At 38.2% G+C, this 16639-nt stretch overlaps 1 protein-coding gene across 3 annotated transcripts in view; it reads left to right on the plus strand.

The window, feature by feature from the left end:
• The window catches only part of PHF6 (PHD finger protein 6), a 45248-nt gene extending 30799 nt beyond the window's left edge, over nt 1–14449 (plus strand). For all 3 annotated transcript variants that reach the window (XM_034649914.1, XM_019799183.2, XM_034649915.1), the window contains 4 exons: nt 576–680; nt 3244–3377; nt 10848–10977; nt 11304–14449. In XM_034649914.1, coding sequence (XP_034505805.1) covers nt 576–680; nt 3244–3377; nt 10848–10977 — 369 coding nt within the window. In that variant the 3' untranslated portion in view covers nt 11304–14449. The remainder of the gene's footprint in view (nt 1–575; nt 681–3243; nt 3378–10847; nt 10978–11303) is intronic.
• The last annotated feature ends 2190 nt before the right edge of the window (nt 14450–16639 follow it).

The following is a 16639-nucleotide window of genomic DNA, read 5'->3' on the forward strand; positions in this document are numbered from 1 at the left end:
CCAGGTAATTCCGCTCTGCATCTGTGGTTGAAATTTGCCTATTTAAACTATTTTTTAAAACTTTGTGGAAACATAAAACAATGGAGATGACAGGGTAACACTGTTGAAATCTTGACTGTTGAATGAAATATTTAATCTTGGCTCCACACTGGCAATACTAGTTGTGTTTTATTGTCCTTTTTTTTTTAAATTAAAGATTTATTTATTTATTTATTTGAGAGAGAGAGAAAGAACGCACGCGCACGGAGGGGCAGAGGGAGAGAAGCAGACTCCCTACCAAGTGCGGAGCCCGACGTGGGGCTCGATCCCACGACCCTGAGATCATGACCTGAGCCGAAACTCAGAGCCGGACGCTCAACAGACTGCGCCACCCAGGCGTCCCTATTGTCCTTATTTTGGGTTATATTTTAATCAGACATATGAATGTATTTAAAAATACTTAAGTCGGTACTTGATTTTTAAGGAAAAGTTCTCTTAGGGTATTGAAGTAATAGAACACATTTGTTATTTTGTTGTTTAATCTTTTTCTCACAAGGATTCTGAACATTAAATGTTCCTGCATTTTTCTTTTCTAGTTATTTTCTTCTGGCACAGTCCAGCTCACAACAACATCAAGAGCAGAATTTGGAGATTTTGATATTAAAACTGTACTTCAGGAGATTAAGCGAGGAAAAAGAATGGTCTGTGGTTTTATATTTATGCTATGCAACGTTACTCTTCTGACTTTCTGCTTTTAATTTAGAACACATCTCAAATTTATCCAGTCATTAAGACATTTAATATAAAGTAGTCCATATGTTAAAGCAAGTATATATTTGACTTATTTGTAATATAATAAAGGATGCTGATGTTTCTGGAACTTATTCCTCTTTCTATGTAACTTCATTACTTAAGAGAATTACACTGAGATTTATATTTCAGGGTATCTGAGGGTCTTTTAATAAAATAAATGAAGATGTGAAATGTGACACACCTTACTTAGTTTAAAATGTTACTATTATTTAAGCTTAAAGAACAGTTCCATAATCCTAATAGAGCATCGGGAACTTCCCCGTGTTGTTATTCATTCTTTTTTTTTCTTTTTCAAATAAAAGGAAAAGATTTTTTTCAGAGCCTTCTGTTTAAAGTTCACATACTCAGTTATGTCTCTTAAAAATGTTTATCATAGCTTTAAAGTTTTCTTTATAAAATGTGCCTAAGTCTCATGTTTTTAAACATACTGAATTACTAATAAATAGCTTTAAGAAATATTGGCATCTTTATTGATCACTTACTCCTTTACAGTTGATGAATATTATAAAATGTCAATGGAATGCAAAATCTTTTCTTTAAGACCGCAATTGTCTCTAGAGATGACCTGAATTTAAAAAATTTTTTATTGTGAAAATTTTCAAACATCTCAAAATTAGAAAGACTAGTAACACACGTCTGTCCATCACCTTGACCCATCAGTTATCAAGAATTTGCGGCACTCGCTTCATCTATGCCTTTTATTCTTGTTGCTTGAAGTGTTTTAAAGCAGAGCTGAGACTTCATATCATTTCACCTCTACATTATTTCAGTATGTATCTCTTAAAAGTTGGACATTTTCTTACCTAACCACAATGTCATTACACCTTATGAATTAACAATGAGTTCTCAGTGTCATTTAATACCCAGTTCGTATTTGTATTTCCCCAATTGTCTCAAAAGCATCTTTAAAGTTGATTTGTGTGAATCAGAATCCAAAGGAGGATCACACACTGCATTTGGTGGTTCTATATCTTTGATGTAACGTAGGGCACTTCTCCCTCTCCTTGTCTTTGTTGCTTCTGTTTTTGTTTTGTCGTATGCCATTGGCTTGTTGAAGAAAATGAGTTAATTGTCCTGTAGAATATCCCATGTTTTGTCTGTCTGTCTGCTTATTCATGATGCCATTTAACTTGTCCCTCTATCCGCCAGATTTTCTTTAAAGTGGAAGTTAGATGTAAAGGCTTGATTAGATTCAGTTTCAAGATTTTTGGGGGTAAGAATACTTCACAGGTGGGACTATATCATCCATATTTTATCACATCAGACTAGTCATAATGTCTGATCCTTGGATTCAGGTGGTGAGTCTAATCCCTCCCCCCGCTGTTGTGAAGTTCCCCTCCAGTCTTTCATCCCGTGGTTTCAGACGTTGGTGAGCTTTATCTGAATCCATTAGAGATGACCCTTTCTTTGTGGAGCTGCATTTTTGAAGGTGTGAAGATTGTTGATGTTACCTGTTCCACTTAAATCCAGTTCAGTTTGGATACATTGATTACTCTTTTAGAAATGAAAGTCTCTTAAATCAGAATGTATAGTACTAAAAAAATAGAAGGGAAAAGTGTCTTCCACCTACTATACCAAGCAGCGTTGTTGTGTCGTACAGCTGAAGTCCGAATAGGTGACGAGGATGACAGCTCAATGCTCCTGGTCAAATTATTCACCTCCACACGGTTGAATGTTCACGTAAACACCAACCTAGCACTTTCCCAAGTGGGCTCCAAAGGAAAGTAGTCTGTCAAGATGCTCCCCCACCCCTCTGAAAATACAAGGGCATCTGGAGTTCAATAATTTGGGAACTATTTACTATACCCTTCTTGCAGAAAGGCTGTGAGAAGTTCTGCAATCAAGCAATCTGTTTAAAACTAGCATTCCTCAAACTTACTTGACTATTAAACCCTTTTGTCAACAACCACCTTTTAATCTCAGAACATTCTTGAGGCAAGGCTGATCGAGGCCAAGTTGTGATGTCTTGAAAAGATTTCAGCCCCTTTAGCCTCCCTCTGCCCTTTTACCTACTTGGTAGCAGTCCCGCTTGGTGGGGAGTTGCTTTCCTGTCTTCTCATTCTTCAGTCATCATAGAAAAGGGCCTGGTCCCAGGGAGGAGAAGCTGCCAACCACTGAAATATAGAATGTAATTCTTTCGTGTTTGGCAGTATTGAGGAATGTCTTACTTATGCTTAGATGTCAGATCTTCGAAGGTTAGTATAGGTAAATAAGGGAGACATCGGGGAGTGACTTAATATCAGAAAGTCTATCAAAGTACGGTTTAAACTGCAGCACGATTTGACAGATATGCTAAACAGTAAGTTCAGTGTACTCTTTTTTTCCATAGAAAACTGGCTGTTTTCTTTGTAAACTAGAATGTTTGGCTGAAATATGGCTACAATAGAATAAATAAGGTTGCAAAAACTTTGAAATACTGCTTATGATTATTCTTTCTCTTCCCTTAAACAGAAATGTACACTTTGCAGTCAGCCCGGTGCTACTATTGGATGTGAAATAAAAGCCTGTGTTAAGACTTACCATTACCACTGTGGAGTACAAGACAAAGCTAAATACATTGAAAATATGTCACGAGGAATTTACAAGTAAGAGAACAACAATTGTCCATTTTCCTAAACTTGTCAGTAAGTAACTGCCCTTAAATAGATGGCATTAGTTTACTTGGTCACTATTCCGAGGTGGTATTTAGCCAAGTGTAGAATACTTAGGACTCTACAGAAAGAAACAAGTACAAAGATTGGCATTTTCCTCTGACTACACATCCCTGGATTCGCATTCATTCAGCCAGTACGCATCATGCTTACTAAGAGCCAGGTTTGGGGCTAGGAGCTGGGCATACAAGAGTGATCAGTAGAGGCACAGACCATGTCCTCGTGAAGCCTGTAGTCTAGTGGGAGAGACATATTAATTAAATGACCACATAAATAAATCTACATTTACAGTCTACTTAAGTGCTAGAAAGGCGCTGTGAGAGCATGTGACGAGGAGGACCTGACTTAGTCTGTACTGGAGAGTGTTTAGGAATTTCCTTAGGGAAGTAGAGCTTGAGCTGAAGAGCTTGACCTTCTTGGGTGAAGATCAAGGTGGGCATTGGGACAGTGTTTTAGGCAGAGGGAACAGCACGTGCAAGACCCTAAGGGGGGGACAGAAGCAAGGGTGCAAATGGGAAGGTGAGGTAGGGGGCTCCTGCTCAGGGTCCAGGTGAGGATTCGTGGTAGCTTAGAGTAGGATATATTTGTGAAGATAGCAGGCCAAAGACACTCTTGGAAGAATGAGGAAGGCAAAAGGTTTGGAGAGTTGGGATTACATGTTACCCTCTGTTTTCTGGGTCTTCCATCTATAATGGTTCCGTTTGATTGAATGGAGAATAAGTTGGTGGGGATCCGTGGATTTTTCAACTTGCCTTTGCGAGTTGTAAAGCACTTCCTTACATTCCCAGGATGCAATAAACCAATGAGTAAACTACTATTCTGTGTACAAAGCAGTTTGTATAAACAGTCACCACGTATTCGGGTGACTGGATGAGGTGCTAATGCTATTTAAATTTGCCAAACTTTGTTTAGTAATAAAGGCAGAGCTGTTTTTCAGGTGAGTTCTATAAAGCCTTTAAGGAACAGAATTCCAATACTATTTAAAGGGGTCCAGCACATAGCAAAAGATGAAAAACTTGGTTCATTCTACATAACTATGAGACCAAACCTGACAAAGATAGCATTTAAAACAAAAATAAGTAAGAAAACTATAGACCAATCTTACTTTTATAAATAATATACCAAAGTCCTAAATAAAATGTTAGAAAATCAAATCCAGTGCTGTCTTCTAACAATTTAAAGACTGTTCAAAATTAGGAAATATATGAATGTGGTCCATTGTCATTAATAGAGATAGAAAGATCCTATCACCTTCCTGGTGGATGGTGAAAAGGCATTTGATAGCATTCAACATCCATTTCTGAATTTTAAAGCGCAGTGCCAAGAGTGCCCTTGGGAAGCGAGGAGTCCTAATGGAGCACTTACGAGAAGACAACAGCAAAGAGCGAAGCGTTAAAGTGAAGGGACAGCGGTTCTTAACCAGGGCTAAACCTCAGAACCACCTGAGGGTGGATAGGGCCCTCCTTAAAAATGTTCATGCCTGGGCCCCACCCTCAGAGATTTTAAATTCGGTGGTTTGAGGCCCAAACCATGTTTTTTGACGACTGCCCAGGTGATTCCCATGTTCACCCATAATTGAGAACCACTACACCAATACACTTTCATTCAGATCCAGGAATGAGACAAGGGTGCCAACTACCAGTGTTACTTTTCAGCATTCTTCTGGAGGGTTAAGCCGGTGCAACAAGAAAAGGAAGAAAAAATGTATGATAAATACCATGAAGGAGCAAAATAAAATTGTCGATATTTGTTATTGATGTCATTGTCTACCAAGAAAATCCAAAGAGACCAACTCCATGTACTAAAATTAATGAGAGCTCAGTAAGGTTGCTGAATATGAGATAAAGTTTTAAAAACAATTCCAGTACCAACTAGTTAGAAAATGGAAAGGAAAAACGTCACCCTCCACCCCTTCCCCACACACATAACGCATGCCAAAGTTGAACCTTTTTTTTTAAATGGTGTTTTATACAGGACCCAAATGGATAGTAAAATATATTATGTTCCTTGATGAAAAGTTACTCACTAGTGAAAGATACCTATTCTCCTCAAATTAATCTATACATCAAATACAATTTTAATGAAATACCAAATATTGATGGTTTTATCTAAGAGAGTGAATGGGATATTATTTTCTGCTGGTAATGATTAAGTTACCTTATGAACAGGGAAGAACTAGAAGCTTAAACAAGATAGAAATTTGTTTCTCCCCTGCAAGATGTCCCAAGGAGAGCAGATGTGTTAGGCTCTTCTCCATGTCTTCAGGGACCCAGATTGCCATCTCTCTGCTCTCTCATCCTTGGGGTGTCCTTCCATAGGCAGCAGGAGGAAGTGGGAGCAAAGGAAAGTGGAAGGACAGAGTAGCAATTCCTCCAGCTGATGGGTTTTTAATCCTCCTTCCTGGAAGTTCCACGCACACTTCTGCTTAGCATCTCAGTCACCTATCCAAGGGGGCCTGGGAAATGTACCCCTGGTGGGCATATTGCCACCCAAATCTGGTTCAATGCTACAAAGGGAAGGGGAAACTAGGCACTGGGGTAGTGAACTAGTCTTTGTCACGTACAGCCAAGAACATTTTTAATGAGATCAAGAGGAGAAATCCAGTAATTATCAAACCGAGTTACCTAGTAATTAAAACTGGTACTGGCACAGTGACAAAGATCACAGGAAACAGTTCCATGTCTTTGTTGGGTAATTTCAGTGGTACCAGATCTGTGGAGACAGGATGGTTTAGTCGTATCTGATCTCTATACAGTTTATGTAGTTGACTCCATTTAGAAAGCAATTTGAATCCTTACCTCAGACTGTACCCCAGAATACATCCTCAATGGGTTAAAAATCTAATCCTAAGTAAAACAGAAAATGTAGGAGAAATTTTCTAGAATCTGTTGAGTACAGATGACCTTTCTAAGCATGATAGGAAACTCAGAATTTTGACTACATTAAAATTAGGCTAAAGAGAACTCCAAATCCTTAAGAAAAACAGCCCAGTTAAGGGTTTAAAAAAAAAAAAAGGGCAAAGGACGCAAAAAGGCAGTTTATAGGAGAACTAGCCATGGGTTATAATCATGTAAAAAGCCGTTCACCCTTCTTAGTAATGAAAGAAATGCAAATTAAAACAAGATCTTACCAGTTTTTGCCTATCTGATAGCCAGAGATTAGTAGGATTCACGTATCAGCTATGTTGTAGAGACCTGGGCATTCGCATTTGGTAGTGAGTTAGAATGTAACCTGGTACAATTTAGGAGAGCAATTTCGCATTGGAGACCACAGCCTTTCACAAAGTAATGTATGTATTTTGCTACTAGTTTGCTTTGTAGGGATTTCTGCCGGGGAAGTGAGCAGAAAACAGCACAGAGATGTACGTGCAGGCAGTTCCACTGCCCCATCAGTGATAGCTGCACTGCCCACTAGGGTATCCTCTTTACTCACCTGTACTTCAGATTGGTGGGATGAGCACAGACAGCATCAGTCTGCTCAGGGATACAGACGGGACCCGCAGCTGGCCAGCAGGGCAACATCTGATATGTCCAGAGAGTGCTTGCAGCAGTCAAAATAGCAGTAGAATGCAGGCCCAGGAAGTTTGGATTCACAGGGGATCCACCTTGCCTTAAAAGCCTTCTCTACCCCATTGGAGCCAGCACCTGTTACAGTGTGGTTATATAGGCATAGGTCATTTCAGGTTGTACCACACAGGGCCAGAGATACGGCTCATCAGAATATAATTCACCCAATCCAACTACAGTCTACTAGCCGGGGGGGTAGCAGCTTCGTAAAGAAGTGGACACGCCATGCCGATTTTTGCTTAGTTGCCAGGGGAATAGTTAGAGTTAACCAAAAGTGAAATGGGAAAAGGATTTTAGCCTTTCACCCACAATAGTAAAAATCAAGCCCAAAACAGAATGTCTATCAAGAGACTCAAGTTCTAGTACATGCATTTAATGGAATACTCTGCAGCAATTAAAGATTGGAGTAGATCCGTGTGGAAAGTCACGGAGCGCTATTCTAAGGTCAAGTAAAGTAAAACAACCAAGTTGTATGGTCTGCTTTGGCATATAAAGAATACACGTGTACAAGATACGCGTCATTATACAGGAGTTTTTGAGGGGCACATTCAACAACTTAACAGTTGTTACCCCATTCATTGCGCGGGGATGGAAGAAACGCGATTTTATATTCTGTATACAACTTACTGTTTAGCAGTTTTGTACTCTGTACAGTTCAGTGGTTGAATATTTTTGTAAGTAATTTGTTGAAGTAGCATTAATATTTAAAAATAACAGGCCCATGTTAAACATCTAAAATCAGGTATGTGGAAAATTACTGTATTTAAATTTCAGCTCTATTTAGATATTGTCATAGTTATCCATTTTCATTTTGGGGAAAAAATGGAAAATAAAGAGAAGGGGGAAAAGGCTTAATGTGAACTTTAATTCTGCCAGCAGAGAGAATTTTAAATCTTCTTTCAGAATATTTTCTAGACATTTATGTTATGTGTATGCATTTATTCATAAAAAGATTTTCTTATATACACCTTTATAATCTGTTTTCCACTTGCTGTATCTGAGACATATTTTTCTGTGACATTAAAGTTTCACATCACCATTTTAATGGTTGCATAGTATTCCATCATACGGGTCTATCAGTTTAATCGATTCCTGTTTTAGACATTCAGATGGTTTTTATTCTTTAGCTATTAGAAAACCATGTTGCAGTGACCATCTCTAAAGAAAATATTTGCACTGGGATCCACACTAATTTGAATTACTTTTTATTTTTTCGCATTGAAATTTGTTTCTAAAATCTGCTTATGGTGCTGATTCCAGATTTCTTCATAGAGACTATCGAGTTCAAATGAGAGTCTATATGCAAGGAGTTTGGGGATAGAAGAATGCACAAATAGGAGGAAATGCCAGGAGAAATAGTTCTGAATGAAGTGGCTTCCCTCTCCTACGTGTGGCTTTCCTTCTTTACTGGCTCCTTCTGGATCCTGAATATACTCATTAAATTATTACGTTAATCTATTCATTAGATTAAATGTATTTGTTCCTTAAAAAGGCGAGGGAACATTACATAGTGATTCTGCGTATCCTGATTGTCTCTATTGTATTACTAAGCTTTTAAAAATATGTATGTTTCTAAAAAGTCCCCTACCATAAAAAAGTAAATTTTGTGACAGGGATCTTGTCTGACTGGGTGACACCTGTGGTCTTGGTGTCTAGATTGGAGAAGGACACATAATGGGCCTATGGGAGTGAAAATGATCCCATTAAAAGATTAAAATCTATTTTAACAACAAAGGGCTCATCCTTTTAGAAAAACCTCTTATTGAAAATTTTCAAAAGTATACAAAAATAGGATAGCGTAGCAGCTCCCCATCTCAGCAGCTCCCAAGTTATTTTCACGCTTGCTTTCATCTGTTGTTTTTCTTCTGAGATCTGCTAAAGCAGAACCCCACACCTCTCGTCATTGTATCCCTAGGTACTTCAGTATCACTATGCCATTATCACACTTTGTAAAATTAACAGGAAGTTCTTAATCTCCCAAGTCCACGTTCACATTTCCCCAGTTGTCTTGGAAATGCCTTTTTAGACCCAATTTGTTCAAATCTCCATACGTACAAAGTCCCTACATTGCATTTAATGGATATGTCTCATAAGTCTCTCAATATAGAGCAGTCCCCACTCCACCCTGCTTTGCCCCCCTACTTGTTGCAAAACCCTGATAAGTCGTCCTGTGAAAGTCCCACATTCTAGATTTATCTTTTTGCTTTTTCATGATGCCGTTCACCTTGTTTCTCTACCCCATAATTTAGAAGTTGGCTCAAAGGCTTAATTCAGGCTATATTTTGGAGGAAGACACTTTATAGGTGCACTCTAAAGGAATTCACTCTTGATACTGAACTCAGGTTGTTGGTTTGTTTTTAAGTGATTCCCAGTATGTAGCGTTTGAAGAGTACAAATTCTCCATTGCTCTTTGGAAATAATTGATAATGTTTTAAGAATTAAAAAAGAAGCAAAACTAGGTCAGAAGTCAGATGCTATTGTTGCTCCCTGCCCTCCTCCCCACCTTTTATTCTACTCACAGGTTAGAAACTTCCTGTTAAACCTAAAGTTTTAGGTCATTTGTGTCAGAAGAATTCATATATGAATGTCTTATCTATTGCTGACCACAAGAGGGCACCCACTGAACATTTTTAAAGCATTGTTTCATCTTGTCATCTTGTATATAATTGACCTAAAACTGAGCTGAGATCAGCTCACCTGTTGATTATGGTGGGGTGGTTAACTATAAAACACATATTGGTACATATACATTAATTTGCCTCCCTACACTCTTGTCCTAAATAACGCACATTGCTATTTTTATTAGAAACAATGAATGTCAAGTAAACAGTGTACGTACCCACCTAAAAGGTTGTCAGAACAGCCTGATGTCGGAAGTATCACTCCAGAGGCTATTTCCTGATTTTAAAGGGGAAACCCTACCTGTACAATGGAGAAATCTGGCTATCAACACCACTTTAACCAAATGATCCAACAGCGTCACAAATTGTGGGGCATTCTGAAATTAACATGCCTCCTGAAGTATGCAGGGTCCCCTATCAAATACCCTGGACTAGCGAGGAAAAGTTGGACCTAGAGCTAACCAAGCCCTTAGACCTAGTTTCAGTTTATAGGAAATAGGGGCTAAGAGAGAACCAAATAAAACAGTAGACAAATCCAGATCTAAATCCAAATCTAAACCAGTTAGACAAATCCAGAATGGTATAGTTGAAAAGGTAGTGGTCTAATTTTTCCCAAAAAGTCAGTGTCATGGGAAACAAAGAAGTTCCAACTTCTAGACTGAGCCAGGCTAGATCAAGAGAGACCGAGCCAAATACAGGGCCTGGCAAACTGTTAGGGGGCTCATGAAGGGCCAGGACACTAATGATGGAAAGACATTTTGAGGAGTTTGAATAAAAATGTTTCATGAAATATGAGCAGAAAACCGCAGTATATATAGAATTTATATTATTTCCTAAAATGTGCTTTTGAATTCTGTATCTGAAACCTAGAATTTGACTATTTCATCTTTATACCTGCCAGTTTATATCTTCAAGTTGGCTGGATGCTTTATTTTTAATCTCAATGGGCAAAATGAAGAATTGCCTCATCTTTGGGCATATGTGACAACTTCTAATCCAGAGGTTTTCTTTCAGAAGAACTTTTTATGTTCTCATTAATAGAGTGCTTTCCTGTCGTTTAGATAGAAATGGACCTGTAAGTAATTGTAGCGTTCTTAAAAAGCGTGGATGAGGAAACCCTTATTTTAAATGGGCACCAACCTCATCTACTAATGACATAAATATATTCTCGTCAACAACGACAAAACATTTTGAGATTTTTTCTTTCATCATTGTAGACTATATTGTAAAAATCATAGTGGAAATGATGAGAGAGATGAAGAAGATGAGGAACGAGAGAGTAAAAGCCGGGGAAAAATAGAAATTGACCAGCAACAACTAACTCAGCAGCAACTTAATGGAAACTAGGTATGAAAGTTACTTATGTCGGATCTGTTGTCAGGATACAATACTCGCTGATAAATACATGTTGGAGTAATGGTATATGCAATATGATTTTTTAATGCTATTATGTTTAGTTAAGCATGTTACTAGAATGCTAAAGGATTGTGTAGGCTTGCATAGTTTTTTTTTAACTAGCTGATTTTGTAACAGTAAAAACAAGCTATCCACTTTATCAATAAGTGTAGTTGTAATGTCGAACCAATAAGACGTTCTCGCTCCTCAGTAACATTATATTTATTGTGTTCCCCTCAAGCATCATATTTTACAATTTTTTATCATCTTTTAAACAGGTTCATGGGACAGAGTTAGAAAACTGGGAATGAATAAGACATCCATAACTACTATTCTTTTTTCACTGTTTTCTAAAATCAAAAAGGGTTTGTAACTTTTTACTGCCCAACTCTTAGATCCTTCATTGAACTGCCTAAGCACGTCTTGTTTGTTTTATGAGCCTTCACTAGATGGCAGAATTTGACATGTTGATATTACGTAGCTGTAGTTTGCAGTTTCTGGGAAGCAAATGAAACACTATTAACCCTGTGTATAGTGTCAACAGTTACAGCAGACATTGAAATGAAGTAAGCTATATTTCTGGACTGAACAAAGTTCTACTGTTTAGAGTGTCTAAGTTTGTTCAGTGGACTCGTGCTCAAGGGAAAGCATAAGCGACTTGCGCTGTGCAGTGCAAACACGCCTCTGGCGGCAACACGTGGGAATTTGTGATTTTTTTTTCACACTCAAGTAACGGAGGCTAGAAGTGAAGAGAACCTTCTTTTTTTCTCTTGGCTTTGACAGCACATGCTAAAAATCTCTTCCAAGAAGTGTGCTGAAGCTTTTCATTTCGTTCCTGTTAAAGTTGTTCTCACTGACCAGCATGCACTCGGGCGACTGGTGACTTTAAGTTGGGAACTCCAGTGCTTATGCCAAAATTCTCTTGACAGTAAACCTCTTCTCTTATCATGTCCTACCAAGAGCTTCTAGCAAAATGATTGGATCCTTTCAAGTTTAAACTAAGATTTGGCAACAGCAAATTAAACCTCTTTAAGATGTAAAGGGTTACCACTCACTAAGGACTTCAGCCATCATGTCTGAAACTGGTTCCTCTCAAGTGCCCTGTTGTGTGGAACACTTCATACATTGGCCCAAAGTACATAAGGAGGTCTCATGTGCTGTAGGATTAAAAAAAAAAAAAACAGTCTGCATAAAACAGTATTTATTTTTCATTTTGTGACCACTATTTTTTAAAAAATTATTTAATATTTTTAATGTTTTCATGCATTGCTTTGCTTATCTATTGACTAGGCTTTCATGCCCTACCTTTTTTTCTGGTAGGGCGTGGTGGTGGTTTCTTGATCATCAGAGTTGTTTTTCGAAGCCTAAGAACCCAGCTGTTCAGAAAGGATTTTCACACTGGCATTTCTAGCTAGGGATATTTTCTTCCACTTACCTGCTGAAGCACATTTGTATATTTCTTATGGCAAAACCAAAAACCTTTAGTTGTGGTCTGCCTGATATTACCATAGCACCTCAATACCAAGGGGAGGGATTCTGATTTCCGAATTCTTCGTTAACCTACCACATTAAAGCAAATTAGCAAATAAGAAATAACATGTTAACTTGACTGTACATCAAGATATTCTGCAGCTTATGGAGAAGCATTTTTAAAATGTAACAGGTGGAAAATTACACTGTGCTTAATGACCGATTATTTTTAACTGCTAGTCCCTTAAGGTCACATTTGTCAAGTGTGTACTCACGCATTCACTTAAATCAAGGGACTCAATGATTGCTTTATTTTAACCATCTTTTATTATTTTTAGAAGGAAACTAGCTTTAGTGGGGTTGCCCTATTATATGTTTTTCTCTTTTTGCTCTAAATATGCCATCGGGTTTTTGTGTGTGTGTGTGTATGTGATGAATTTTCAAAATTCACCATGACTTGAAGTGCAACGACAGATCTAGATGTTTGTGTACCAAGCTATGTGACTTTTTCCAAAGGATCTGTACTTTATTTCCTTACAACAGCTTGAAACCTGTTCTTTTAAAATCTTTGAATCACTGTGTCTTGATCATTTTTACATTGTGTGCCATAGACTTACCCATGGAACAATAGAGCACCTTCGTTTTCGGACAACTACTGTAATGATGTTTTTAGGAAAAATGGAAGGTGCCGGGGTAATAGTGGCCAGCCAATGATCGTATCATAGACTTCAAATACTAGAGCTGTCAGTCGATGGATCTGTTATGTAATCAAGTGTATAACTTCGTATGGGTGTCTTCAACCCTTTCTCTGCCACTAGCAACCAGAATAGCACTTTACCTTTTGGTTGGCTAGAATAAGTGGCTGGCTACCTATTTTTCTCACTGTGGTGTGGTCAGCTGAACAGTCTTTCATTAAAAGATGAAATGTAAATTGAAGTCACATGAAAAATCACCTTTGGTTGTAAACCTACAATACTTTGATTCTCCATCTATGTTTTTGTCACATGCTGAGTAAAAAGTGCCTTACAATGTAAAGATTGTACAGTACTCACGTTCCCAAGTAGCATCATCATCTTCTGGGTAGTAATTACATTGTGGTATGAATATTTAGAAAAATGGACCTCAGCAGTGTATTTACTGTTCATCTCTTAAGTCCTTAACTGTAGTTTTAATAAGCATGACATTATTTGATAAGTATATAACATGTACATCATTTCAAAAAATACTGCCATGACTGTATTTTACGCATATTTTAGCTTGAGATTTTGAAGCGTCTTTTCTTTCTTTCCTTTTTTTCCCCCTTTTATTTTTATTCTGTTTTCGTTATTGATATTCAACAGTGTAATCTTTGCAAGCGTATATTGAAGATTATTCTGGAGCATTTATTGCCTTACCAGAACTGTTAGTAAGAAATGTTCTTTAGAGTAGAAAGATAGACTTGAGTTTCTCTACTTTAATAAGAGCTCTTTGTTCCTGGGGGGAGGGGGGTGGGGGTGTGAATTTTACTTTCATCTCAATTTCTTAAAAACCCACAACTGAAATACATTTTATTTCAAAGATCAGCGATTTTAGAATTTCAGATAGTAGCTACTCGAGATACTAAGAGAATAACAAGCTATGTAGCTCTACTGTTGAACCAGAATCTATGTACTTGAACAAATGTGTGAATCTTCAATATCTCAAAGAAAAAGAAAAGTGTTCTAGAATGTTGTTGCTTTTTTGAAAAGCACTAAAGGTTAGACCAAGGTATACAGTTTTGTTCTAACAGACATTTAGGTTAATTGTAAAGATAAGGAATGCATTATGGGTCAAAATCAAACATTCCTCTCATGTTATGTATATTTTGTTCCTGTTATATTGGCTTTATTTTCAAAATTGTAGTTTGTAGTATTAGTTTCCTTTTATTGGTATTCTTGCATATACTATTCATTCAATAAATGAGTTATGACTTTCATGTTTGTATGGATGTCTTTTTTGTGAAAGGGTATCATGAAGCTTATTCACAGCGGCAATAAGATTGTGGCCCCTTTAGTCTTGCTTCGGTTCAAGACGAAATGCCCAGTTTAACTTGTCATTAAACAAGTACGAGAGACAACCAGAAGTGGATCTGAGTCCAGTTCAAGGTTTCACCACATAGAGGTTTCAGCAGGGAGAGAAACCACACTCTTTCAAGTACAGCAGAATTGCATTACGCCTTGGTTCCTTTATTATTACTTGATTCGGGTACCTGTGGCTTAAATTGGGTCCTCTGGAGTCTAGTTAGAAGGTGATTTTGAACATAAACCCAAACTGCTAGTGTGGTTTATCTGGTTGGTAATAAGGGTGAGGATTAATATTCTTGTGAAGGGATTCCACCTTACAGATTTAAATTCCCTGCCTTTATCATGGACAGCTAGCTTACTTCTAGTACAGCGCTCATATATTGAGGTGGTCGTATCCAGGGCACAAATCAGTTTTTAATGAGTGGAATGTGCTCATTCCATACAGACAAGTCCTCACCTGCATTCCTACTCGAGAGGGAAAAAAAATAGGTAACAGGTTCTGATTAATGCTGGAACTATGGGGTGGTGTGCCTAACTGCAAATGTTACCTAGTAGTGCTTGGCACATGCGTGTGAGTGTGTGTGTTTAAAATCCATTATTTAGTTTCACTTTGGTTTTTTAAAAAATTTTTTAAAGATTTTATTTTTAAGTAATCCCTACATCCAAGGTGGGGCTCGAACTCACAACTCCGAGATCAGGAGTTGCACACTCTCCCCACTGAGCCAGCCAGGTGCCCCTATTACTTCGTTTCGTTTTTATTACCACCATAAAAATCTGGAGAAGGGGGTACTGTGGTTTTCTTTAGCTAATTGAAACTATTGACAGCTGGGGACCTTGGGGGGAGTTTTGTTTTTTTTCCCAGCTGCAGTCATCCGCAGTTTCTGAGGTCATTCTAGAGTATAAACCTGGTAGAATTTCCTAGGAAAATTCTATGGCCAGCAAAGGGCCGGTCCATCTTTTTAAGGGAAAACCCTCCTTATTTATATATTAGAGTCCTCAGCTGTGGAGACAATGCTGCTTTATAGATGAACCGATGTTGCTTGATATATCATTGTGTACAATGACCACATAGAACTCTTTAAAAATGGAGGTAAAAGTCTTGTAATATAAAACTCACCCTTTCAAAGTGTATAATTCACGGTTTTTAGTATATTCACAAAGTTGTGTAACCATCACTACTACCTAATTCCAGCCATTCGCATCACCCCAAAAAGAAACCCTGTACCGGCTAACAGTCACTCTCCGGGGCCCCCTCTCTTCAGCCCCTGGCAACCACTCATCTGCATTCTGGCTCTATGCATTTGCTGCTTCCCGACATTTCATATAAAGGGTAAAATACAGGGGCGCCTGGGTGGCTCAATCGGTTAAGCATCTGCCTTTGGCTCAGGTCCTGATCCTGGAGTCCTGGGGTCGAGCCCCGCTTCTCGGGCTCCCTGGTCAGTGGGGGATCTGCTTCTCCTGCTCCCTCTGCCTCTCCCTCCTCTGGCACACTTGCTCTCTCGCTCTCTCATAAATAAATCAATAAAATCTTAAAAAGGGGGGGGGGCATCATACAAGATGTGATCCTTGGTGCCTGGCTTCCTAGCATTAAGTTTCCAAGGTTCATCTAGGCTGTAGCAGGGATCAGTACTTCAGTTCTTTACACGGCTATGTATGACTTCAATAAAAAAAAATCTGTAAATAGCTCTGATTTCAAAAAGACACTAAAGTAGATCTTTAGGGCAAAATGTGAAACTTGCCCCGTTCGCCACAAGCCTACTCCCCAGTGTTTGATGTGTGTCCTTCTAAAGTGCTTGTGTATATAGAACTTCTGTACTTTTTGGCATAAATAGGATCACACTATGCATGCTGTTCTGCACCTGTCTTTTTCACTTGAACAACACTACAAGGTGTCGGAACAACTCGATTTCTCGCATTCTGTTTAGCATCTCCATTCCATGGTAGTGTGTGGATGAACTGGAATTGTTCTGGCTGGTCTCACATACTTCTTCGTGTTCTTATGCAGGTCATTTCTTAGGCTAAATTTCCAAAAGTGGAACTCCTAAGTATATACATTTAAAGTCTTAATAAAAATTGCCATCCAGAAAATTTGCACCAATTGA

Source organism: Ailuropoda melanoleuca, chromosome X, assembly GCF_002007445.2.
Source record: "Ailuropoda melanoleuca isolate Jingjing chromosome X, ASM200744v2, whole genome shotgun sequence".
NCBI classification, from domain to species: domain Eukaryota; kingdom Metazoa; phylum Chordata; class Mammalia; order Carnivora; family Ursidae; genus Ailuropoda; species Ailuropoda melanoleuca.